At 43.7% G+C, this 26,098-nt stretch overlaps 1 protein-coding gene across 5 annotated transcripts in view; it reads left to right on the forward strand.

Annotated features, from left to right (window-relative positions):
- Positions 1 to 18,774, forward strand: part of vaspb (vasodilator stimulated phosphoprotein b) — a 55,197-nt gene extending 36,423 nt beyond the window's left edge. Inside the window, exons 3-14 of one of the 5 annotated variants that reach the window (XM_063205527.1) lie at positions 438 to 621; positions 1,273 to 1,339; positions 4,789 to 4,901; positions 7,380 to 7,612; positions 9,324 to 9,457; positions 10,768 to 10,825; positions 11,335 to 11,362; positions 11,731 to 11,773; positions 13,092 to 13,139; positions 14,730 to 14,802; positions 15,036 to 15,093; positions 16,498 to 18,774. In XM_063205527.1, coding sequence (XP_063061597.1) covers positions 438 to 621; positions 1,273 to 1,339; positions 4,789 to 4,901; positions 7,380 to 7,612; positions 9,324 to 9,457; positions 10,768 to 10,825; positions 11,335 to 11,362; positions 11,731 to 11,773; positions 13,092 to 13,139; positions 14,730 to 14,802; positions 15,036 to 15,093; positions 16,498 to 16,535 — 1,077 coding nt within the window. In that variant the 3' untranslated portion in view covers positions 16,536 to 18,774. The remainder of the gene's footprint in view (positions 1 to 437; positions 622 to 1,272; positions 1,340 to 4,788; positions 4,902 to 7,379; positions 7,613 to 9,323; positions 9,458 to 10,767; positions 10,826 to 11,334; positions 11,363 to 11,730; positions 11,774 to 13,091; positions 13,140 to 14,729; positions 14,803 to 15,035; positions 15,094 to 16,497) is intronic. The other 4 variants (XM_063205529.1, XM_063205528.1, XM_063205530.1 and 1 more) reach the window with 4 other exon arrangements.
- Positions 18,775 to 26,098: the final 7,324 nt, after the last annotated feature.

A 26,098-nucleotide genomic window follows, 5' to 3' on the forward strand; every position in this document is an offset into this window, starting at 1 on the left:
AAGAACGAGTGCCCAGCCCTGCCGTGGCCTAACAGTAGGACACTGGGTTGCCAGCGACCCGAGTTCGATTTCTGCCCGGGTCATTTGCAGATCCGTCCCCATTTCTCTCTCCCCACTAATTTCCTGTCTCCTCCACTGTCCTGTGAAAAAATTAAGGCAAAAAGTGCTAAGCCCCCCACACTTGGGCTTGCATGCCCATGGGGATCCAGGTTCGAGTCTGGACGGGGTAATTTCCCAACCCTACCCCGTCTTTCTCCACACTCGCTTCCTGTCGCACCTTCACTGTCCTGTCCGAAACAAAGGCCCAAAAAGCCCATAAAAACATCTTTAAAAAAATAAAAAATAAATAAAGGCAAAAAAGCCCTTATTTTATTTAAAAAAAACGAGTGCCTAATGTAATGTAATTTAATGTAATGTAATGTGTTGCCTCTGTGCAGGTGGTGATAAACTGTCCGATCGTGAAAGGTCTGAAGTACAACCAGGCCACCCCCAACTTCCACCAGTGGCGGGACAACAGACAGGTGTGGGGCCTGAACTTTGGCAGCAAGGAGGACGCTGCGCTCTTCGCCAACGGCATGATGCACGCCCTGGAGGTGCTCAATGCCATGGCAGACGCAGGTGGTAGGTTGACACATAGACACACATACAGTATATTGTACACACCCATAGACACACGTACATACTGTATATACACACAAAGACATAATCCATGCCCTGGAGGTGCCCAACGCCATGGCAGACGCAGGTAGGTTGAGTATGGACACCATAAACGAACACACACACGTACACACACACGTATACACGTATACACATACACACGCACGCACGCACGCACATAATGCATGCCCTGGAGGTACTCAGTGCCATGGCAGATGCAGGTATGTTGAGCACGCACACACACACACACACACACGCACACACGCATACACACACACACACACACACACACACACACACACACACACACACACACACACACACACACACACACACACACCGGAGGTGCTCAAGGTCATGGCAGCAACTTCTCTCTGTCTGTCTTTCTCTGTCTCAGTTATTCACACACACACACACACACACACACACACACACACACACACACACACACACACACACACACACACACACACACACACATTTGCAGTTTTGTTCAAAATATGTGGAAACGGTGCAGACACTCATGCTCTGTGAATAAAAATCGAATGGAGAATATACCACATGTTTATTATTGTATTCTTGTTGTATTGTATTTATTTCTTTAATGTAATTCAGGTCATTCTATACTCCCCCGTCCAGTGTCAAATGGACCATCCCAAGAGGAGATTGAACAGCAGAGGAGGTACGTACCAAGTGCTCGTATTTCACGGGGGGAGAGGAAGGAGGAAATGATGGCTTAATATGGGGAGGTGATTATTACTTGTTGGTGTTTTGTACTGACATGCGGTTAATAAAGAGGAGTGGGTTGGATTAGAGGCACCAGTGTTGCCAGATTGGGCCGTTTCCCGCCCAATTGGGCTGCTTAGGATAGCCGTGTGCGGGTAAAAATGGCATTTAGCAGAAAAACCCGCCCAATTTTTGCCATAGAAATCAACAGAATTGGGCAGGATTTTGTGCCTCTAGGCGGGTTTTGAGCATTTTTTGGGCTGGAAATTATCAGCCTCATCTGGCAACCCTGAGAGGGATTAAGCAAAGGTGTTGAGCAAAGGTGTTGAGACTTTCACTGCTAGCTCTGTTGGCCTTTCAACCTCATAAATGCACTCTGTCTGTCTGTCTGTCTGTCTCTCTGTCTGTCTGTCTGTCTGTCTGTCTGTCTCTCTCTCTGTCTCTCTCTCTGTCTCTCTCTCTGTCTCTCTCTCTGTCTCTCTCTCTGTCTCTCTCCCTCCCTCGCTCCCTCCCCCCCTCTCTCTTTCTCTATTTCTCGCACACACTGCATCTTTCTGCTACAGCTACTATAGTCTTGTAGAAATTTTACACACACGTATATGCCTGCAGAAACACACACATATCTGCACATACTCACGCACGCACACACACACACACACACACACACACACACACACACACACACACACACACACACACACACACACACACACACACACACACACACAGGCGCTACTGTATGTAGGGTGGCAAAGGTACACACACACACACACACCACCAGCCACCCAGCCTGCAGTGTGGTGCCTTAAAGCACTCTTAAGGGATTTGGTGGCATTAGCCGTGCTGTCTTGAGCCCTCTGGCAGCCTCCAGGGTCATAGGGCACAGGCAGGAGTCAGTGCTTATACCCTTAAGGCTCAGTTATGCTTCCTACTTGTGCCACAGAGTGAGCTTGACGCAGCCATGATGCAGTTAATTCTTGTTTATGCCCTGTTTTGAAGCACGGTCTGCGCGATGTCATTCCACGCTGAAACTGCCTTCAATACAAAGAGTAAACTAGACGTGTCGGTTGTTTTTTAGCATCACAGACTCGACGAGAATGAAAATGAAACATTAAATCTTTATATCACGTGCATGTTTGATCGCACTGGCAGCCACAGTAGTAGTTTGGAACAAAGAAGTGGCTCATTTGTCGAGGACGAAGCGGAATGTTTCCTCGACCTCGGAACCACTGTTCAACTGTCCAAATAACTTCAGCGTCGTAACTTGCAAGCGCATGTGTTGTCGTTGGTTCGTGTACTAAATAAATCAAACAACAAAGCACGGGCAACTTATTTAATGAAGAGCTCACAGTCCGTAGACCGACGAAGGTTAGAACAAGGAAGTAGCGCTTGTTCTCGACTCGAGGACAGAGCAGGCTGGTCGAGAGGACCAATCAGAGACCTATTTTCGCCCTTTCACGCCGTCGCTCCCTGCGTCGAGACACAATTTTGGGGAGGTGCCCCAGAGTACCTGCGTGATGGGGGGGCTTCACTACGTTAACTGCGCGGCTCACTGCATCATGATGCAGTGACGCTGATCTCGAGGCATAAACCACCCTTTATCCCCCTGCCCCCTCCCTCCTCCATCATTCCCTCCCTCCCTCTCTTCTTTCCTCCTCTCCTCTCTTTCCCTCCCTCCCTCACTTCGTTGATTCCCTCTCTCCCTCTCTTCTCTTCCCCTCCCTCTGTGATTCCCTTCCTCCCTCACTTCTTTTGTCCTCTACTCTCTTTCCCTCCCTCCCTCACTTCTCTCCTCCTCTCTCTTTCCCTCCCTCTGTGATTCCCTTCCTCCCTCACTTCTTTCCTCCTCTCCTCTCTTTCCCTCCCTCCCTCACTTCTCTCCTCCTCTCTCTTTCCCTCCCTCCATTGATTCCCTCCCTCCCTCACGTCTTTCCTCATCTCCTCTTCTCTCTTCCCCTCCCTCTGTTGATTCCCTCTCTCCCTCTCTTCTCTTCCCCTCCCTCTGTGATTCCCTTCCTCCGTTGCTTCTCTCCTCCTCTCCTCTTCTCTCTTCCTCTCCCACCGTTGATTCCCTCTCTCCCTCTCTTCTCTTCCCCTCCCTCCGTTGCTTCTCTCCTCCTCTCTTATCTCTTTACATCCTCCATCCATCCCTTCAATCCCTCTCTCTTGTTCAACCGCTCCCCATAGACATGTCATGTTGTTGCCTTACTTACTCCTCCTCCTCCTCCTCCAGCTTTGCTTTGCTCGCTTAATCCTATTGGCTCAGGGTCAATTTAAGTACATCCAGGGGCAGCTTGGGGATTGGCTGACACAGCTGTTCATCAAGTGGTCCATAAATGTAAATGCTTGGTGTCTGAGAATAATAAACATAGGTAGAGGCGGTTTGTGTGTGTGGGTACGTGTGTGTGGGGGGGTGTGGGAGGTGGGCGTGGGGGGCTTGGCAGTTTGTGTGTGTGTGTGCGCGTGTGTGTGCGCGTGTGCGCGTGTGCGCGTGTGTGTGTGTGTGTAGGGGGGATGGCGCTAGGTGTGTGTGTGTGCACGGCAGGGATACGTCACCGAGTCACCTCCGGTGTTGGAATATCAGTCGTGTAGGATTAACCTTTCACAGGCCAGATGTGGAAGTTCATTCAGTCCCCGAGGCTAATGAAGGGTGTGTGTGTGTGTGTGTGTCCATGTGTGTGGCTATGTGTGTGTCTGTGTGTGCGCACACGCTTGCACTAATCGGCCGAATGGCACCAGGGGGGAGAAAATACAGTCTGTGTGGACCTCTCGGCAAATCGCTTGACACTGGCCTACATAGTCGGTGGCATACGCAACACGTCCCCAGCGTAGGCACTCGACACACGTTGGCTACTAAACTACATATGTGTTAGTGTGCCGTCCAAACAACATGCCTGACTTAAAAAGGAATTTGTTTGGATGGAATTCAAGAAGGGAACGGCAAAGCTCTAAACTTTTTAAAATGACGGAGCTTGGGAATGTGACTCATCGTCAGTGAAACTCTCCAGACCAATGAGTGTATATAACAGTGACTCGTCCACCTGGCGCACAGTCAGTGCTCCAGACAGACAGAAGACTTAGCTGGGCGCTTCTTGTTTTTTCTCTACTCCACTGAGCTCTCAATTTTGTAGTTCAATCAAAAGTCTTTTGGGGTGATTTCCTGCCTTTTCACCTGATTTCTGGTTGGCTTTCAAGTGGGTAGGATCTTCTCTGTCAATGTAATTGTAAAGAATCTTCCTCTAGTTGTGACTTTTTTTCCCTGAAAAAGAATGACAACTTTAGCTGGGCATGGATTATGATGACTGGAACACTAAGGAGGCCTTCCATCTGTTATAACTGGTGATGATGTGTTTCTAAGTGTATTTTTAAGTTTGATTAAGTATTTCTTTCTCTCATTTCATCTAGGTTGGAACAGCAGAGACTGGAGCAGCAGGAGAGGGAAAGACAGGAGAGGGAGAGACAGGAGAGAGAACGACAAGAAAGAGAGAGGCTGGAGAGAGAACGACAAGCCGCGGCAGGTACAGTATGACGCACACGCACACAGACACGCACATGCACAACACACACGCTCAAACATATACACATACACACTGACACACGCACACTGACACATACACATACACATGCACACGCATGCACACACACACACACCTCTCGACTGAGGTGTTGCCACACCTCTTGCGTCACCGTACATGGCAGGATGTTTTTCCAGACTACTGTTCAGGTGGCGTTCATGACCACATCATGCTTCAGCTTGGCATGCCTCTACTTGCCATGTTTGGTTTTCCATTAGACAAGGTTGGGATCAGGTATATCCAAAAGATAAGATTATAAATTATTTCTTTTGCCTGGCCCTTGCCCGACCTGTGTAGTTCCGCGCAGGTTTGTGAGCTCCACTACTAACCGCACAAATACACCTAGCGCGACGCGATTGAAGCGACAGAGAATAGCTTCTGTGCAGCAAGAGCGATTGAAGCAACTACAGTATGTCCGTTACAAGCAGAAGGCAAAGCATTCAAACATTCCCATTGGCTGTGGTCACTGACCTCTATACAGTCATTGGCTGTCGCAGCTGGTCGCCGAACCGCGTCATAGAAAGTTGAACTTCAAACTGTCGCTCTCGGCGTGCGAATCGCCTCTAGTCTCCAGAATTGCTTTTGTCGCGCGACTCAATACAAAGTCAATTACTTCCGTTGATCGCCTCGCTCTTGTCGCGCTAGGTGTATTTGTGCAGTTAGTCTGGGAGAGCACACGTTGGCTCCGCCTTTAGAAGGCATGGCTTTATCCATCATTCTGCCTATCTTCGCCACCAACAAATTCCTTCAAAAATGTTTTCTGTTAATTTCTAAAGATTCAGTATATAGTTTCTGTGTCTCCTCAGTGTAAGCTGCCATTGATATTGAAACAATAAATGCTGTCAATTGTCTGGCTCAAGACGTGGAGCCTTCCTGAATTGTTTCAGACCTCCGTGTGTGTTTGTAGCTTCACCAGGGTACTCCAGAGCCACACGCACGCACGCGCACGCGCACACACACACGCACGTTCACACACAGGTCTGGTGAGAACCAGGCAACTATTTCTTGCCACAAATCTGACACGGCAACAACAAAGCAATATCTTCTGTAGAGAAATACAATACTATGCTTTACTTTCACGTCGGGAGCCGTGTTGTAATTGTTAGGGAGTTGGACTGTAGATCACAGGGTTGCAGGTTGGCATCCCGCCCCTTACGTCTCCCTACACCTCCATTCAGGGCTGTACCCTGAAGGCAAAGAAGAATTGGCCTCTGTAAGAATGTCAGCTGAATGTAATGTAAAGCGATGTTTATTTTTAAATATTGTTTAAACAAACATCATAACCATATGAAATACTGATATGTAATTTTAAAAATTAATCGAGAAATGTTTTATATTTTTAAAGGGACACTGTGTGAGATATTTTTAGTTGTTCATTTCCAGAATTCATGCTGCCCATTCACTAAAGTTGCATTTTTCATGAATACTTAACACCAGCATCAAATTCTAAGTATTCATTATGACTGGAAAAATTGCACTTTTCATACATGAAAAGGGGGATCTTCTCCATGGTCCGCCATTTTGAATTTCCAAAAATAGCCATTTTTAGCTACAAAAATGACTGTACTTTGGCCATACTAGAAAATATTGTTTAATACTTAGTAAACTTTCATGTAAAGATTTGGCAATAGGCAGCCCAATTTCAATAAGCAGCATAGTAGTAGTACCTTTTTTGACCATTTCCTGCACAGTGTCCCTTTAAGTGCCCTTGAGCAAGGTACCTAACCCCACGTTGCTCCAGGGACTGTTAGCAATATACTGTAATATCTTTAGGTCGCTTTGGATAAAAGCATCAGCTAAGTGTAATGTAATAACTATGTAGTACTCTACTATTCAGCCGATGGACCAGCCTGGTCTTGTCAGATGTTTCACATTACGCCTGGGCCAGGTGTTCTGAGAGTGGTTTAGTCTTGTTATCAGACAACCGGCTAATCAGCGAAGAGAGGAGGGCACACCTATGAATCAAAACATCAATGGAGCTCACCCCTCCCACGATTAATTGTTTTCAATGTCATGAACAAATGTTTGCAATTGGGTGGGATTGTGTATGGTGTATGTCTTTTTATGTAACTGTATATTCTTATCTGGACTCAGGGTCTGAAAAAAAAGTTTGTTATTAGAGTGCAGAAGCTTTTTCAATGATTTTGTTCTTTTGTTCTATTTGCTATTGATCAATGAACATCTTTGCCTATCCATTTAGCTTAACCGTTTGACTTACAAAACTGTCCTTGGATGGCAAAGTAAAGTGGGTACATGAACATCGAATTGGCATAGAATATTTAAGTTAGTGTTACAAAGACGTTTTAAAGAAGTCCTTTTTCCACTCTATTTTGTTACAGCCTATTGACATAACGTGGGGCAAAAAAATGCATTTACCTGTTGATCCTCCTAATGTGTCCATTATTCCTCTCCCCTCGGCAGTTCCCCCTGCCCCTCCAATGGCTCCTGGAGGTCCCCCGCCACCCCCGGCTCCTCCACCCCCACCTGGCCCTCCACCCCCACCTGGCCCTCCACCTCCTCCCGCCCCCTCAGGTGGTGGGCCTCCTCCCGCCCCGCCACTGCCGCCCTCCGGGGGAGGTGGAGGAGGTGGCGGATTGGGAGGAGGAGGTCTCGCAGCAGCCCTGGCTGGAGCCAAACTCCGCAAAGTGCCCAAGGTACAAACGCGCACACATATACACACACTCATACCCCTCGTTACATGTGTTAAGCTGCGCACACACACATTACTAGCTTCTCGCTTGCTCGCCTACTCGCCACTCTCTCACGGAACGTTCGCTGAAAGTTCCCACGCCTTTAACTACCAATGTACAGGAGAGAAGTATCGAAGTCTGCATTCCAATTGGTTACTCGCCTCGCTCGAAGTTAAAATATTTTCAACTCGGCATCCGCCCACATCGCATCGCTTGTACAGTACTCGCCTGCTCGTCTCGCTGGAACACGTTGACATTCTATTGACTTCATTCGCTGAGCGAGTAACTAGTAGCGCCGTGTGTGTACGGCCCTTTACACACATTGACACTGAATAGAGGGGAGGTTGTAAATTCTATTCTAAAGTGAGGCAATGGTGTGGGGTGGGATTAGAAAAGGCTCAAGAAAATTGCCATTTCCCATTCATCCCTATGGGAAATTTGACACTATACAAACAATACTTTGCCGTCCATTTCAAACAAGCAAAATATTTTTTTTGGGGTGACCTTTTATTTAGAGGGCTATTAAAATTGTTTAAATGAGCATTGTTAGTTGATTTTGATTGACAGTTAGAATTCTTTTGACTGACAGTCAAATGCAACCAGTGTTCTATCAGCACTTGATTTCAGCGTTGCCAAGGTACGAATCCAGAAATGTAGGGTGGAAGAATCCTTGCAGATCAATCACAAAAACATTGAATGGAATACAATAGAAGCACGCTGTCCATGTAGTATATACACATGGTCACACATTAATGAGGGAGGGAGGGATGGATGGAAGTGAAGGAGAAAACAGGATGGACAGAGATGTGAAGATGGATAGCTGGATAGAGTGCGGTAAAAGATAGCGCGTTTGCGAAGTAGAAGATGTGATTGAAATATTTAACGGGAATCCAAACCCAGAGAGATTGTAGCCGAGGGACATGAAAAATGACTCAGCTCTGCTGCGACGTGCAGATGCTAAATTCGACCCATCATAGTAAATTTATGGTCACTGCCGTCCATGTACATTAAAATATAAAATCTTGTATTTATTTCTTAGAATGTCCTCAAAGTCAGAGATATTATGGAGAGCCCACAAGAAGACTTCAAAATTAAATCGCAGCAATGTTGACTCATCATTTGTATTATATACCAATATCGGTGTCATCAGTTAATTATCAGTGTACTAGCCACCAATATTACTTTAATGTGTATATGATGAGTCATATGTGAAAGTCATATTTTTATGTGCGGTCAACTACATATTGTGAGTAAATGTCTGAATTTTCTAAATATGTCTGTTTCTATGAGATGGTCTTTTCAAACTATGTCAGTATTAGGTTTAAGTAATTGATGGACTTCACTAAGCTCATAAAAAACTGCTGTGCTTTAAAGGCCATTATCGTGGTTTTTCCAAATGTCAGCGAATTATAAGCCACATACAATCAGCTGGGTTGAAAATGCATGCATTGACAGAGAAGAGGGGGAAATTGACAATTTTTTACAGGTCACTCTATTTATGTTGAGGTAAAGCACTCAATGTTACTGTAATATTGTTTTTTAAATCTCGGCACAGTCACTCATGAGATTTGGAAACAGAAGGGATGGTGAGAGCACTCACACAGTACTACTGTAGGGCTGTGCTTGGCCATACTGCTGCGACGGTTTATTCATCTCTCTCTGCTGCCCCCCTCAGGATGATGGCGGTGGTGGAGGTGGCGGCGGAGGTGCTGGTGGTGCTGCCAAGCCTGATGCCAGCAGAAGCAGTGCCTCGATGCCCAGCGGGGGTGGAGGCCTGATGGGCGAGATGAGCGCCATATTGGCACGGAGGTGGGCATATGACACAACAACCTGGCATCTCAATGAACTTGACACACTGACCTCTCAACTCTGAAAACTGTAGACAGTAGTGATGGTAGTCTGGCACAAGCGCGCCGGAACGTGTTTCAAACCATCAACTGCGAAAACCATTAAACCACTGTTCCGAAGTTTGCTTCAGTACGGAAAAACCACGTGATATATGACGTATGAAACAGTAAACTGGTTCAGTTTTCCGAAAGTAGCTGCAGTGTTTCGCGCTGCCACACGAACCAGCAGGCGCGCGCAAATGTGTTTGGCCTGTTGCAGAGCCGTCTGCCAGGTTGCAGTCGAGAGAATAGATATTTTATTGACTGTCATTAGGCCTACAAGTCCCACTTGATAGACAAGTAGACAACATCATCATACGTTATGAACACAATAAGGAGAAGACATTAATGGCCAGCAACACTTTATTCTGATCGCCCAAAAAATAGCCTAATGAATAGCCTAAATAAATAGCCTAAATGTGGCATCGTAGCCTTTGTAATGTCGCCTACCTCAACTGCCTCATCAGTAGCCCAAAATGTCAAATGTCTGGAAGTTAGTGTGCAAAAGTATGAACTCAGTCCAATATTGGGGGTAATGTCGCAGATGATGAGGGCACAACATCTCATCTTATCGAATTGAGCCCGTTTAATTGCAAACATGGCTTTTCACCAGGAGAGGGCCCTGTTACTGAAGCTTCAAGTACTAACCCAATTTTTGAAGCAATGTGCCTAAATGGTTCAGAGCTTCAACAAAGCTTCATTGGCCCATCACTAGTAGACAGTAGCTGACTCTTGAATTGTCTAGACTGTAGACTGAATCTGTTTCATTGACTTAGGTGTACTTGCTTGCTTGCTGCAAGACGTTTTTCGGTTTATTGTCTTTACTAGGTAGTTTGTCTTGTCTTTTAATTTGCTTCCATTCTTGGCCCGGAATCGCTGTAGGAAGACGTACCTCAGTGAGACCTTCCTGAAACAAATCTGTCAAAGGTCCAAATTCCTAGAGTGCTCCTGATTTTACAAAAATAGTGTGTCCATGTGTGCGTCTGTCTTCATTTATATTATGGGTATTTGGGGAGTTTCCAGTGTGCCTTTTGGGAGTAGGCAAATCTGTTTTTTAAAAAAAAGGAAAAAAAGCACAATCTGGATTATCAGATGCTGTGTAGAACGTGGATAGCATGATGAGAGTGGTGGTCAGATGTGAGCCAGAATGAGCGTAATCTGTAATGTCAACCAGGACCTGCATGAGCAGTAGTAATAACCCTTTAAAATGCGTCTCTTTTTCTCGTTTTTCAGGCGAAAAGCAGCAGACAAGGGAGAGAATGCCCCTGCAAAACAAGATGAGGCCCGCAATGTAAGCGTTAAGTGTGTAACAATCAGGGACACGGGCAGCTTTGGCCGGGCCCAGGACAAATTCATCTGAAAGGGCCCCCCCACCCAATAGAAACAATGTAATGGGGACCCAATTCCGGGCCTGGGAAAACTGCCCGTCTACCCGTCAACTTAAAATTTCCTGATACTGGTCAGGACTGGGGTTTTTTACCACTGTGCCATAGTGAAGTGTGAGCGGTGTGCTGTTGGTATTTATTCAGTATTCACCTAACTGGTCTTAAAAAATGCTAGGCGAAAGGGGAAAAAATTCAAAGACCTTAAAATATTTTTCCACTGTACTTCTTTTAGTCCCTTTTATGTTTGTGAAATTACCATTGCTGTTACCATCTTGACTGACAATAATGTTTTTTTATTATTCTTACCATTTTAAGACTTTCTTTCTATGTTTATTGATGCTCATTGCCCTTGTCTTTTGTCTCTGCTATGTGTCCTATTTCACCGAACCATTCATCATTGCCATTAAATCCAAAGGATGACTCTGAATCACAGACTCCCAGTGGTAAGTAGAGTAGTGCCTAATATACTGGCAATATTACTGAGTAGACACATGCAATACTTACAGATCAGAGTTTGACATTGACACCTGCCTACGAGCCAGAATCTGTGGGTAAAAATCAGCTGTGGCAGATAATGATTTTAGCTTTACTAGCCATTATATTGTTATTTATTTACAGAATATATTCTGTTGTTTGGCCCTTGTTAATCAATCATATTAAATTTAAATGCAGACCCGTGAGCAGAACAGTTAATGTCAAGCCCTGGTACAGACCTATACATACAGTGCATGCACTGCAAAATAGATGTTATGAGCTTATGCATCTGTACTGTAAAGAGCCCAATTTAACTTTTGGCATTTGTGCGATACAGAACCCGTGAGAAGACCTTGGGAGAAATCTGCTACCATGCCCAGGTATGGCCATTTGAAGTGTCTCTGTGGATGAGTGAAAGGGTATATGCAGGGCTGATAGTATTCAGGCTCCATGCCTGATTTCAGGCTTGACAGAGTTTGCAAAAATAAAAACATTGATAATAATTAGCCATTAGGTTATTCTTATCTCAGGAAGTGTTACAGGTTCAGGGTTTTCTTCTACTATCAGGCTTGAATAATGGTCATACACAGGCTATTAAATGTTTGAATAATGTGTCAAAATAGGCCTATGTTACGCCACTATGCAGTATCTTGTCGTCGTCGTTAGAGCAGAGGAAAAAGTTCAAGCTCAGGATTTTTTTTCACTATCACCCCTGTATATGAGGAGGACTTGTGTGTCTGTATTTGTGTAACTGTGAGTGTATTCTATTAACAGTGTTTATTAACACATCATTTAAGTGTGCAGACTGGTATAATGTGGTGTGTGTGGTGTTTAAAGATATTATCAAAAAGAGTGGATAATACTCCTAGAATCTCTGATATTATGGTATCAAAGATAATTGAAATCAGACTCCAAGAAAAAGTCTTCATTCTTCAGTCTTGGATGACATGACCTGGATGAAGAAAAGTCTTCATAGACATATTTTCAAGGTTATAACACAAAGCCTGAAGTTTTACCATTGTTGCTTTACAACAGGGGTTGAAAACAGTTTTCATTCGAGGGGCCACTTCACATTTAAAAAGTCCTCCAAGGGCCGTACTATGAACACAAACCAGGATTCCCCACTGCACTTTAGGCCTATATTGAAGGTGGCCACCTTTACAACAGACCCCACCTTCACTGGGTCCCCTGGAAATATAAAATAAATTGTAGTGCAAATGTAATTTCTAACATTTCTTTATAAAACGTTATATTTCCTGTGAAACTGCATAACATTAAAATTATGTCTGGAGCCTCAAATGCCATAAACAGCCCTTGAGACATGCATAGGTTCCCCACCCATACTATACAACATGGCCCAGGCCAGGGGGCATCACGATCTTAAATGTCCAGTGTATTCTACAACAGGAACCACTAACAGGTTTTAGCACACCGACAGGGGCCACCAGGGCTCTAAACTAACCAGCCAAAATGGCTAGTAGAAGTTAATCTTACTAGCCAAACACACACTCACTAATGGGTCAAACTGGCTAGTGAGTTGGTCTTTTCTACCAGCCAAACTGAATTTTCACCAGCATTTTGACTGTTGGCTGGTGTTAATTTAGAGCCCTGAGGGGCTCCACATGTGCATGTTGTCCATATTTTCCTCTTGCGTTGCCACACGTCCCAAGCAAAGTGTATCATATGTATGTTGCACAGGACGCCCTCATGGAATGCAGATTCCATCTCCTCCAGCAGCGCGTCCAGGTATAGACCACCCCACCCCCCCACACAGACTGCGCTTGCAACGTTTCTAACCCTGCGCTGGCTTGGTTACACACACACACACACACACACACACAATTTTATTACTTCAGATACAGTGCTTCCTAGAAGTTTTGTCAGCTATACATGTTGTTGGAACAACAGCTAATAACCTAACTTACAATTAATCGATTGGCTACAGATGTGCCAATTGCCATGGCATTTGACCTGTCCAAAAATGTGTGATGGGTTTGGGTTTTGAAGATTTTACCGCTCATATTGAAAGATTTCCATCACAAAGAGGAGGGTTGCTTCCATGTGTTCTAACCAAGTGGTGGTGGTTTGCTGTATTGGTGGTGGTGGTAGTGGATTGGTGTGGGATTGAGTAACACCCATGTCTGTGTCTTGGGATCATGTCTTCATTCTTTAACCAGTTTTCCCTTATCCTTCCCAGAAACACTGCAAACCTGCAGCTGCAAGCTCCAAATGCATGTAAACATACTTAGGCCTTGAATGATGTCCATGAATGGTGTCTGGTGAATGGCATGAGGTGTTTAATGCTTATGATTGATGAGACCTTCTCACTGAAAATGCACACACACACACACACACACACACACACACACACACACACACACACACACACACACACACACACACACACACACACACACACACACACACACACACACACACACACACACACACACACACACACACACACAGGTAGACACANGTACACACCTGGGCTTGACACTTGCACCTGCCAACTGGCGAAATGCTGGTAAAACTTGGCTGTGGCTGGTAATAATTTCAGTGTCACAAGCCAATTTGGCAGATAGCTTATTCTATGGTACACCTGACACTGTATTGAGTACGTCAGTGGGTATGACATATCAGAATAGCCGACTACAAGTATATTCTGCACTTTTCCACTTGTGTATCCATTGTTGGTATTTAAGTTCAAGAATAAGCTCAGTTACTGTGTTTCTATTTGTTTGATTTATTTCCATGTAGAAAGCGGTGCACTCATATTCTTTCTTAAGCACCTCGTCTTCTGAGATAGATGTGCAGTGTTGTGATAAAGATTTTTTTTTAAAAAAAAACAACAATATCAAGTTTGTGGTTAGTAGAATAGCAGAATGGCTGGTGACATGGGAAAACCATTAGCCACAATGGCCAGCAAGTGAAAAATGTCAAGCCCTGACACACACACACACACACACACACACACACACACACACACACACACACACACACACACACACACACACACACACACACACACACACACACACACACACACACACGGGCATACTGCAGCCAAGTGAGGAGATGTTTTTGGTAGATGGGGGGTGGTGAACGGTGAAATCCTTTGGTGCTCTCTGAATGCTTTTGGCATTGCCATGGTGATGGGGCTGGGCTGTTGCCATGACAATGGACTGTTGCCGTGCCAAATGGAGGAATGTTTGGCAGCCGTGCTCTGCCGGATTCAAAATTGTTGGGACGTCTTCCATCCATTTGGAAAATGAAATTTATTTCATTGTCTTTCTTTCTTTCTCTCTTTTCTTTTTACTCGTTTTGTTTTCTCAGAATGAAGGCCACGAACAACACAAATGAGTCGTCAGACGGTGGTGATGAGACCGACATGGAAAAACTGAAACAGGTGATTATCTGTTTCCATCTCAGCTTGGCGCTAATGAACCCTATTCTTATCAGAGCCGTGAGCAGCTCTCTAGTTTATACGACTGAGTGGATCTTGAACCCTGCCGACCGTGTAAGATTGTCATCAAGGAAGCAGATCACATTACTAACTTTTCTCGTCTAGTTTTTGAGCCTACAGGCATGTGTGAACATGAACTTACGTGTGTGTGCGTGTGCGTGTGCGTGTGCGTGCAGGAGTTGCTGGAAGAGGTGCGAAAGGAACTGCAGAAAGTAAAGGAGGAGATCATTAATGGTAAGCGCCACTCCTACCTGAAGTACTCGTACTGTTAGCATTATTAACTACACACAAAATATTAGGGCTGCACGATTATGGAAAAAAATCATAATCACGATTTTTTGAAAATTATATCAAGATGAAATATAACCAAGAATGAATTATATACGGGATAAGCAAAATAAAATAATATATGTAAAGGCATATGAAGAGTTCAGATGCAAAACCCCCTAACTCCATTTCAGAAGACCTGCACTTCTATATGTTTAGAGAACACCGTTGTTGGTTTGGTTTACATTCATATACTTGGTAATACATATAAATAGTTATATTACATAAATAAAATAAAAAAGTATGCAATTTTGATAGCTTTGTATTAAATAAAAATGAATTAAGATTATTTTCTGAAAAGGCACTTAGGGGGTTTTGCATCTGAACTCTTCATATATGTAATATAATTATGTAAAGGCAATAGCATGAAACTTAGGTGGACAGATTTCTGGCCAGAAACACCAGCCTGTCCGTATGTTCTGGCTTCAAGGACGCTCTCAAAGGTAGATCACTATTGCCACGATCACGACTTCGATTTCACAATTTTATCACGCTTTTCAATTCTTTTCTATTAATTGTGCTGCCCTACAAAATATACATGAATTATGGGTTTGATGGGGGTACTGTGGTGCAGTGTGCTAAGCCCCCCACACATGGAGCTGCATGCCCATGGTCTGTTCCTTATGCCAAAATGCTCATCAACCACATGATTTCTGCAAGTGCCATACTGATACTGGATTTTCTATATACAATGTTATATTACACAGAGGTGTCAAAAGTAATAGAAGTTATTTAAAAAAAGATGCTACAGTTTCCTTCTTCCATCACGGGTGACTTCAGAGTAAAAGATCTACAGTTACTGTAGAATAGCATCGCTGTCTTAGGATCAGCTGGTTCAGAGCTAGTTAGATGACATTTATGGCAGTAGGTTTTTCAATAACAACACAGTCCATCTAGGGTAGTGTTTCTCAACGGGGGCGGTACAGTCCCCCGGGGGGCGTTGGGGAGCTCTAGGGGGGAGTTGAGAAGGATACAGCTGGGAGGGGCCGGTGCTTAGTTGCCATTGAGGGGACATTAGTCCATTTGATTTTTTCATACTAAGGGGGGCGTTGTCAGGCTTATGGTGAGGTCAAGGGGGGCGTTGGGAGCCTTGTGATGAGGTCAAGGGGGCGTTTGTTCAAAAAAGGTTGAGAACTACTGATCTAGGGGCACTGGTGTAACAACTATCTAATACCCGTGTTGTACTTACACCAACAATGTATTTCTGCTTTTACTTTTGACACCACTGATAGCACTGTATATGTATCGTGTGCGTATTGTGTAGGCGCAGCTTACTAAACTTGTTCATCCATCTTTCCCCTGTCGTCACAGCATTCGTTCAGGAACTCCAGAAGAGGGGGTCCACATAGTCCGACTGCACAGCACAGCCAACTGCTCTTGTCTTGAGTGGAAAAGGGGGAGGAGGGACTCCTCTCTCGCCGTCTTGCGTAGCCCAGGGATTCCTTCTCTCTTACTTGCATATATTCCGAGTCTCACAGACTTTTACACACACACACACACACACACACACACACACACACACACACACACACACACACACACACACACAGTTCTCATTCGCATACACCTACACATGCAAATATGTTAAATACCCAGGGAAGCTCCCATCAATAACTTCACTTTAGCAAAGGAATAGGTAATGTACTACCCAAACATGATGAGCCGCCAGAACTTGCTTATCGAACTCTCTTCCTCCATCTATCTATCTATCCAACCATTTATTGTTTTGTCCCTCTCCCCCCCCCTCTCCCACCCCTTTCGCTCTGCTCAACCTGTGCACCTATTATTAAGAACCACTGCTGAGAAAACACACAGTTCTCTCTCTCTCTCTCTCTCTCTCTCTCTCTCTCTCTCTCTCTCTCTCTCTCTCTCTCTCTCTCTCTCTCTCTCTCTCTCTCTCTCTCTCTCTCTCTCTCTCTCTCTCTCTCTCTCTCTCTCTCCCTCCCATTTTTTTTTTAATTCTCCTGTGTCCTGTCTCTAGTAATACCGGCTCCAATCAGCAGGGGGCGTGTTTCTCCATTCTCCATTCCACACCTTTCCCTCCACCACTTCCGACCAGGTCTCATGGGAGACCGAAAGGCATTCAGGGATTCTCGCGACTCGTGTATCATATCAGTCATTCATACCAGTTACTGTAATAATCACCCCGTGCTGGCGTGTGTGTGTGTGTGTGTGTGTGTGGTTGTGTGTGTGCGTGCATGCGTGTGTGTGTGTGTGTGTGTGTGTGCGTGCATGCGTGTGTGTGTGTGTGTGTGTGTGTGTTTGCCTCGAGCTTCCTAGTTGCTGCCGGCTGTGACTTCGGCATTCTCTGCCCTCTGAGTGTGCCGCCTTGTGGCAAAGGTCTGGCATGTGATCCTGGCCCACAGATCACATCACAACACTGCTCCTCCCTGACACACACTCTCTCGCTCGCTCTCTGTCTCTCGCTCGCGCTCTCTCTCTCTCTCTCTCTCAATGAGCCTTTTCAGTGTGATGGTGTTTATTTTGTGACATTCTCCACAAAGGCCACAAGGTTTCTTCTCTTCTCTCTTCCTCTGTGGGTATCCTTCAAAGGCTGTTTTGAAAGTGGGAAAAAAAGGATATTGTAGAGCGTAGAGCATTGTAAGCATGTAAATCACCTTCTTGACAGGGCAGAGTGTGTTGAGAAAAGGGAATGGCGATGGACATCTTTTAAGTCAGACCTCTCTTTGGGACAGAACTTTGCACAGTGACCACCTCAACCCCAACCCAAAACCATGTCACACATCTGAACGCTGCCAGCCACACACACGCACACACACGCACACACACACTCACACACACACTCACACACTCACACAGACGTGTGTATGAATGCAAGCAAGCACGTACTGTACACACCTTGATCGCACCTTTTCCCCGTATCTCTTGCGGATTGAGAGTCAGGACAGCAGTGAGAAGTGTATCTGTACACACATTTGCTCTGTGAGCACCATTGCATTGTCATCCACATCACCACCTCCCTCTCTCCCTCTCTCTCTCTCTCTCTTTCTCTCTCTCTCTCTCGCTCTCTCTCCACTCATTACACTCGTCCCCATCTGTCCTTCATATTCTATCCATCATTGAGGTATGTTTTTTGTGACGATATATTATGATATGAACACCACATTTGGCCATGGATCTGTCTGTCTCGTGGCCAGGACAAACTGCCTTGGAAAATGCATATAATAAATATATATATATAAGGTATATATATATATTTTGTTTTTGAGGGAAATTGTTAGATGAATTGAGAAGATGTTTCTATTTTAATTGAACTGATTGGTGAATGGGGATATTTTTGGATGATTTTCTTTTCTGTTTAATTTTTTTCTTTTAAGAGATTGTTATTTTGGGGTTTTCCTGTTACCTTTATTTTTCTTTTTTTCAATACATTATAGGCTTTTTACACTGAAATATAAAGAAAATTGCGTAGAGACACTGGATTAGAATTGCCTTTATAGTCAAATACAGCTGCTTCTTTACTGCATTTCAGTGTGTCTGGTATTTCTTTCTTTTCATGCACACATTCATGTTTTTGACAAGTTGTACAGACTCTTTCATCATTAAATGGAAAAAACAATGCGTCAACATATTATTTTCTTCCAAAACTACTAGTGCAGTGCTCTATATTTTTGGTAATGTGCAAATGGTAGACCAGTGGAATGTTAAAGCAAAGAAAGCTTCTGCACACTGTTCACATTTGCATGGTTTACTGCAACGTTTCGGTCTACCGACCTTCTCCAAGCAATTCAAACCAGTGGAATGTGACAATCAAATGTTCTAATAACGGCAATTAAGAAAAAGAACTACACTGTATGTGCTTAGCTATTGGGCAGCTGCCGGTCTAATAATTAGGGAGTAAGTAGTAAAGTCTAGTTCATTGTGAATTTCTTAACATGCACTAGTCAAACAAAGACTTGAAATTACCTTTCTTATTCCCATGCGATGACATGCACATATCCGAAGACATCGACACAGTAAGACGAGAAGATATTAAAGTGCCACACAGGACGATTGAAATAGTAATAAAAGGTACAGTATTTGTGTTGTGCATACATGCCTATATTTACAAACCCCAACTCCGGTGAAGTTGGGACGTTTGGTAAACTGTGAATAAAATCAAAATGCTATAATTTTCAAAACATTCAAACCATCCATTAGATGGAGAATAGTGAAAAGACAGAGAAAAAAATATTGTTTTGGGGGACATATGTACTCTGTACTGAGATGTAATAAACATCCAAATAAGATAAAACAACAAAGAAGAACATTACAAAATGAATTGTACTGAGGGACAATATGAGTGTCCAGGTATAAGACCATCACAGACAGGCTGAGCCACTCAGAATTAACGATGCAGAGGGAATAATTACCATAGTTATTACAAACATTTTTGGATTTCCTTTCATTTACCATGATTGAGTGTATATAAGACATATTTTTGTCATTAAAATCATTGTATAGGTTCATGACATCATGAAATATATATCCGCTGTAGTCTCACTCTAGCACTCCAAGAATTACATCTATTCAAAATTGACCATATTAAGAATGCTTAATGTGTGCAAATGATAGAGGGGTTTAACATTCTACACCCGAGCTCACTTGAAATAGACCCAGAAGACATAGGAAACTGTCCTTTACTTACAGAAGTTGCAGAAGTCAATTCTTTTTGAAAATAATAGTCTTGCACATCCTGTGCTACAGTGAAAAAGGACAATCCAGCTTGTGTTAGTGCTAACTTCAGAAGTCAGACTCCATGATGGCATGGGGGTGCAGTGGTTAAGTTGTTCTCATTCATCTGTAGAGTAAATACAGTGCTGAATGATATAAATGGGGTTTAAACATTATGAAAAGCCACTCATGGTATTTTGAAGGGATATCTTTAATTACTGCCACATAGTAAGGACAAATTGCATTCTCTACCATGTTTTAATAGTTTAACTCCATCATAAGGACTAGCAGGTGATAAAATGGCAGGCTTTTGGTCAAGACCTGTCACGCTGTAAGCACTACAGAAAGGAAAACATTGCAAAACATGACAAGGAATACACCCTCCATTTAAGCTGGTGAAATCATGTCCAAGATAGGAAGTAACACTGTTTTTTTTATATATGAATGAATGAATGAATGAATGAATGAATGAATGAATGAATGAATGAAACTTTATTGTCATTGTACAGGTACAACGAAATTGGTAAAGTGCAGATGCTCACGGTGCTTAAAAATCAACAAAGAACCTATATATATACTGTATAAAAATAATTAAGATTTTAAAAAGTCAGCTGTGCAAAATTAAGTGTGTAGATTGCTTTTGGATAAAAACTGTCTTTTAGCCTGTTTGTTTTTGTACCCAGAGCCCTGTAACGCCTGCCTGATGGCAGCAGCTCAAACAGTTTATGTCCAGTATGGTAGGGGTCTCTGATGATTTGCTTGGCTTTCTTTAGACAGCGACAGGAGAACAACTCCTCTAAAGAGGGCAGGGGTAGCTGGTGATCTTCTGAGCTGTGCTGACCACTCTCTGAAGAGCTCTTCTGTCCGCTGCTGTGCAGCTGGAATACCACACACATAAACAGTATGTTAGGATGCTCTCTATGGAGCTCCGGTAGAAGGCCACCAGTAGACTTTGGGGTAGATGGTTAGCCCGTAAGACCCTAAGGAAGTACAGTCTCTGTTGTGCCTTCTTGATGGTGGCAGTGGTGTTGGTGTTCCAAGTAAGGTCGTCCCTCAGATGCACGCCCAGGAAGCGGAAATCAGAGACCCTCTCCACACAGGCCCCATCGATGACCAGCGGTTGAATGTTAGCCTTTGTCCTCCTGTAGTCCACTATCAACTCCTTTGTTTTTGAGATGTTTAGGAACAGGTTGTTCTCCTTGCACCAGACCGATAGACGCTGCACCTCTTCCCTGTATGCAGTTTCGTCTCCCTTGGAGATGAGACCTACGATGGTGGTGTCATCAGCAAACTTGATGATACTATTGCTGGAGTGAGAGGGGGTGCAGTCGTAAGTGTATAGGGTGTACAGGAGTGGGCTTAGCACACAACCTTGGGGGGAGCCTGTGCTGGTGTTTATGACTGAGGACAGGTGGGAGCCAGCTCTTACCCTCTGGGAGCGGCCTGTCAGAAAGTCCAGTATCCACCGACAGATGGAGTGTGACAGCCCCAGGTCCAATAACTTGGTCACCAGTCTGTTGGGGAGGATAGTGTTGAATGCCGAGCTAAAATCCACAAAGAGCAGCCTGGCATAGCTCCCCTGCTGCTCTAGATGGGACAGAGCAGCATGAAGGGCTGTTATGATGGCATCATCTGTGGACCTGCCGGCCCGGTAGGCAAACTGATGAGGGTCAAACCCAGGTGGGAGACAGGAGGTGATGTGAGCCCGAACCAGTTTTTCAAAACACTTCATAATGATGGGAGTGAGTGCCACTGGTCGGTAGTCATTCAGTCCACTGATGGTGTTCTTTTTGGGGAGCGGGATATATATATAAAATCATCTCATCGGTTAATGTATTTAACTGTTAAGTGTTGTATTTTGTTTTGTTTTTAGTCTTCCTTGGCATTTGCTGCCTTTTATTGTCCCCGTCCCAACTCTTTTGAGACATGTTTTTACATTTTCATGAATATCCCCCAAAACAATAATTTTGGTCAGTTTTGATGGCTGATATGTTTTCTTTATGCCGTTCTCCATCTAATGTAAGAATCAGACGTTTTGAAAATGGCGCATTTTATTATTATTCACAATTTACCTTGTGTCCCAACTTCTAAGGAGTTGGGGAATCGTACATGCCTATTGCCTAGGTGTAACATCTGTGAAATCGTAATAAATAACATTTAAGTTAAGCTGAATAGATAAAAACGAACCACTGGGGCAGTACAACAGTTAGTCAAGTAGATCAGATATTGCCTGGTTAACACCAGACCTAATCACAAGTGAGATTAGGTCTGGGGAGTTGCCTATCGTAAATTTCGTAGGGGCCGGAATACTTGGCTATTATGACGCACTGCCCTGCTCTCTGACTGGGCAGAGAAATTGTAAAGGTCGGAATGCTTGGTCATTATGACACAGGGCCCATGATCTAGGACGTTATGAGTCATCCTCGCCAGACTGTCTTTCAGATCGAAACGATTGTGTAGAACTAAAGGCAGTATGGGAGTTCCCAGGCTAGATCAGATATGGTGTGCCGCAGCAATTAACAATATGTAGGCCTATATGATCTATTGAAGGGCCCATATAGGCTGTTCTAATTGTGGTTTTAGTGCAAATAGTGACGTCAGAATGTGTTAAATCACAGTGAGCAACTTTTGGAATTGGAATGTTCCAGCTTTGAATCTCATGTCATCCTAGGTTGAAGCAGAGACTGCAGGGCCGGCTCAAGCCTTTATGGGAACCTAAGCTAAATTTCTTCTGGGGCCTCCATAAGATGCTTCATAAGCTTAATTTACTAACACGAGTGAGGGGTAGGAGATAAGGACATAGGTAGGCCAGAGATCTTCTCTAGATAGAGATACGTCATTCTAGTTATTTTCCGGTATCCATGTGATGTCGGGTGAACTCCCCTTTAGGAGACCTTCGGTTAGGAGTCCCTTGGAGTCCTGAAGTTGAGAATAAATGGAGTCCCCTTAGAGCTGTAGATGGCGGTAGCACATTTCTTACACCTCAAAAAGAGAAGAAGAAGGAGGGGACAACCATAGATGTGTATAGAAGACTTCTATACACATTTATGGGGACAACGCCCCTTTAGGAGACCCAACTTGAGCACACTCTTTTGCATTGGGTGGGCAGGATTTGAATCCTCTCTATTAATCTACCCTCTTTGGGTAGGCTGTCTGTAGATCGTGTACCCACCATCCATCGCTCTTCTTGGAGCAAATTATCTCAAACAAAAAGCCATTTATCGTGAAGGAATATCTTAATTTTGCCTCAAAATCTTCGTTTTATTCGGCGTTTATTGTAGGGTTTTCACAATTGAAAGTTGTACATGAAAAATGACGTACCCACATAACAGTCTTTGAGGTCCCCCCCCACCCAATATATATTGGCTCCTGTTTACATTGTGGCAGTAAGTAGTACATGACAAAGAAATATATGACGTGGAGAGTTCATTTCTTTCTGGAACTTTGCTGCTCACAGGGGGCCCATGGTAGCGTGGCAGCCCTAAGCCATTGCATGGTTCGCTTATGCCTCGGGCCGTCCCTGAGAGACAGTCTATTATAAATCTTTGGGTTAAGTGCCCTTGAGCAAGTAGGTAGCCTTATGGCAGCGAACCCCACATTGCTCCAGGGGTTAAAGCCCTAGAGATAGTGTAATAAATTGAGGTTTAAAAACTGATTGAATTAATTTGATTTGAATTGTTAGTCTCCTACTTAAGAGTTATTGAAGTGAACTTGACCACAATGGCAGAAATGGTCTTCAACATGTATGTAAATATGAGGTCAAGGGAAATGATCAGTTTATAAATGTGTAGTGTTTTGCTACTTTTTCCCCCAGTATGAGCCACAGGTTATTGTTCCACATGCATCACATTGTAGGCTGTAAGATTTGAGGGTTCACATAAAATCAGTTTTAGACAGTCAATTGAACATTGCAGAAATCCATTACTCAACCACAAAAACCAGGCCTTGGATATTGCCTAATTTGTCACTGGGAGGCAGAGTCTTCCACTGACTCCTCAAGTCATTTAAAAATAACTAACAGGTGAAAATTAATTTGATGGTGCAAATCATTATGATTAATGTTCTAAAGATGGTTTCATGGGCTTTTGCTTTCATTCGATGGTGAAGAGATGATGACAGGAAATTGTTGGGAAAGAGATAATGGGGAAGGGTTGGTAAAGGACACAGGCCAGATTCGAACCTGGGTCTGAATGGATAAAGCCAGGTGCACTAGCGCAGTGTTTCTCAACAGGGGTGCCGGGGCACCCTGGGGTGCCGCACGCCCCCCCTCAGGGGTACCGTGGAAATGTAGCTGACAGAAAGCCTATGTGAAATTGACTTAAATAAATGATGTAATATAATGAGTATTTGTCAGTCTAAATTAATAAATGAATGCTTAGTCAATGGAATCTTTCATCCACCACTTACGGACAATAAAGTCAATTTAGGTCACCCCAGTACGGCCTGTCTGAGATAAAGCTGCAACTTTGAATGTCTCCAAATGTGTTCCTTCTCTAAGCTTGTGTGGTATCGAATGTGATACCATGTTACGGCACGTTGGTTTGGGGTGCCTTGAGATTTTTCATGAATTGAAAGGGTGCCTCGCCTAAAAAAAAGGTTGAGGAACACTGCACTAGCATGTTGAAACTCAGTAGGCCTACCCTCAAAATATTTAGCCAATTAAACATGTCTGACACTGAAGGGGTCCAGGTCAGAAATAACTTCTTCTGCAAGGTGACTCATGAATACAAAATTACATTACTTCATTTCTAATTTCCTTCCAACGCTTTCAAAAACAGGAATAGGCCTAAACATGATAAGTCAGTCACTTCCAGGTTACAAGTGAATCCCCTTTTTTAGAGCATGCCACAGATATATCTCCTACAAAATAGAGGGGGTGATCACTGTACATGTAAAGTAAATTATAGGACTATTCAATACCTCATCTAGTCAAGTCTTGTAACTTAAGGTCTTTCTTTGTATTTAAGGGTTTGTTTGCAGGTGTTACCACCTCCTTCTTAAATGCAATATTCCTCAGTGCCAGTCAGTCATATAAACTAGGCTACTAGGTTATTCAAATGCAGCATAAAATATTTGGTAGGCTGTGCAGGGGACAGGGGTGTATTGTATTGCTGATCTTGCCTTTGAATCTTGTCCTGTCTTGCACTTTGTTGTTGTGTTGACACTTTGGTTGTTGTTTGTCCTTCTCACTCATGATGTAATTAATGAATCTGGTGCTTACCTGGTAGCTGTGAGGCTTATCCTTGACTCCGAGACGTCTTGCCTGTTTTAGACCGGGCACGAGCTCGTTGTAGCACTCTAAATGGGGACAGCGGGGTTCAGCTATTACCTCCACTACAAGAAGACTCGTGGTGAAGGTTGTGTGAAATGCCTGTGTGCCTCCTCTGCCACAGAATCAAAAGCCTCCTGTACAGGGATCAAGAGATTGACCTCCAGGACCTGGAGGTCAATCCAGGATGTCAACCTATGATGTGAAAAACAGCTCTTTTCATTGCCACTTGGAATCACCTCTTCCTCATACAGGCTCAATTTCACAGTCTGCTCAGTTTTGACGCTTGAATAACCTGCAGATCATGAAGGATTATGTTGTTGTTGACAAGGAATGCTTCTACTCCTGAATCCAACCTGGGCATTTCCAACAGTGGTGGTGACAGTCTTCTGTCAGGCCAGGGGGGAGCACAAAGGTGAGCTCTCAGTCTCAGGGACCCCTGTATAGCTTTTCCTCCTTGTCCATTTTGTCCTCTCCTTTAGTTTTTTATTTTATTTTTTATTTTTTAAATAAGTAGTTAGGTAAGTCACTGAATACACTTTTGTTTATTACTATTATTCATACAGCTGAATATTGACACTGCTATTTACTACACTGTTAGTGTGTGTTCATTAACGCTACCTGATAGGAAATGCAATTTGATAAAGGATAAATAAAGGCCTGGAATATGAAAGGCAATAGCCGCCTACTGACAGCAGGCTAAAATTCTTCATGCAGTCATTTCATGCATTCCATTCGATAGTTAGGCCTAATCCTGCAGTTACTATGTAACTAACAGGGATACACTGTAACGTGTATGTTACTGTATCAGTGTTCGTCCTTCACGAATCTTGAACTGGCGGCGCTAATCAATTTACACAATTACTAGAGTAGCAGCCTGAATTAATAATACAAAGAAAATGTTCAATAATCAATTTTATCGTCTGTGTTCTGACTGTCTTTAACCATAGACAGTACAATATTTCAACA

The sequence above is a fragment of the Engraulis encrasicolus genome, chromosome 8, assembly GCF_034702125.1.
Source record: "Engraulis encrasicolus isolate BLACKSEA-1 chromosome 8, IST_EnEncr_1.0, whole genome shotgun sequence".
NCBI lineage: Eukaryota > Metazoa > Chordata > Actinopteri > Clupeiformes > Engraulidae > Engraulis > Engraulis encrasicolus.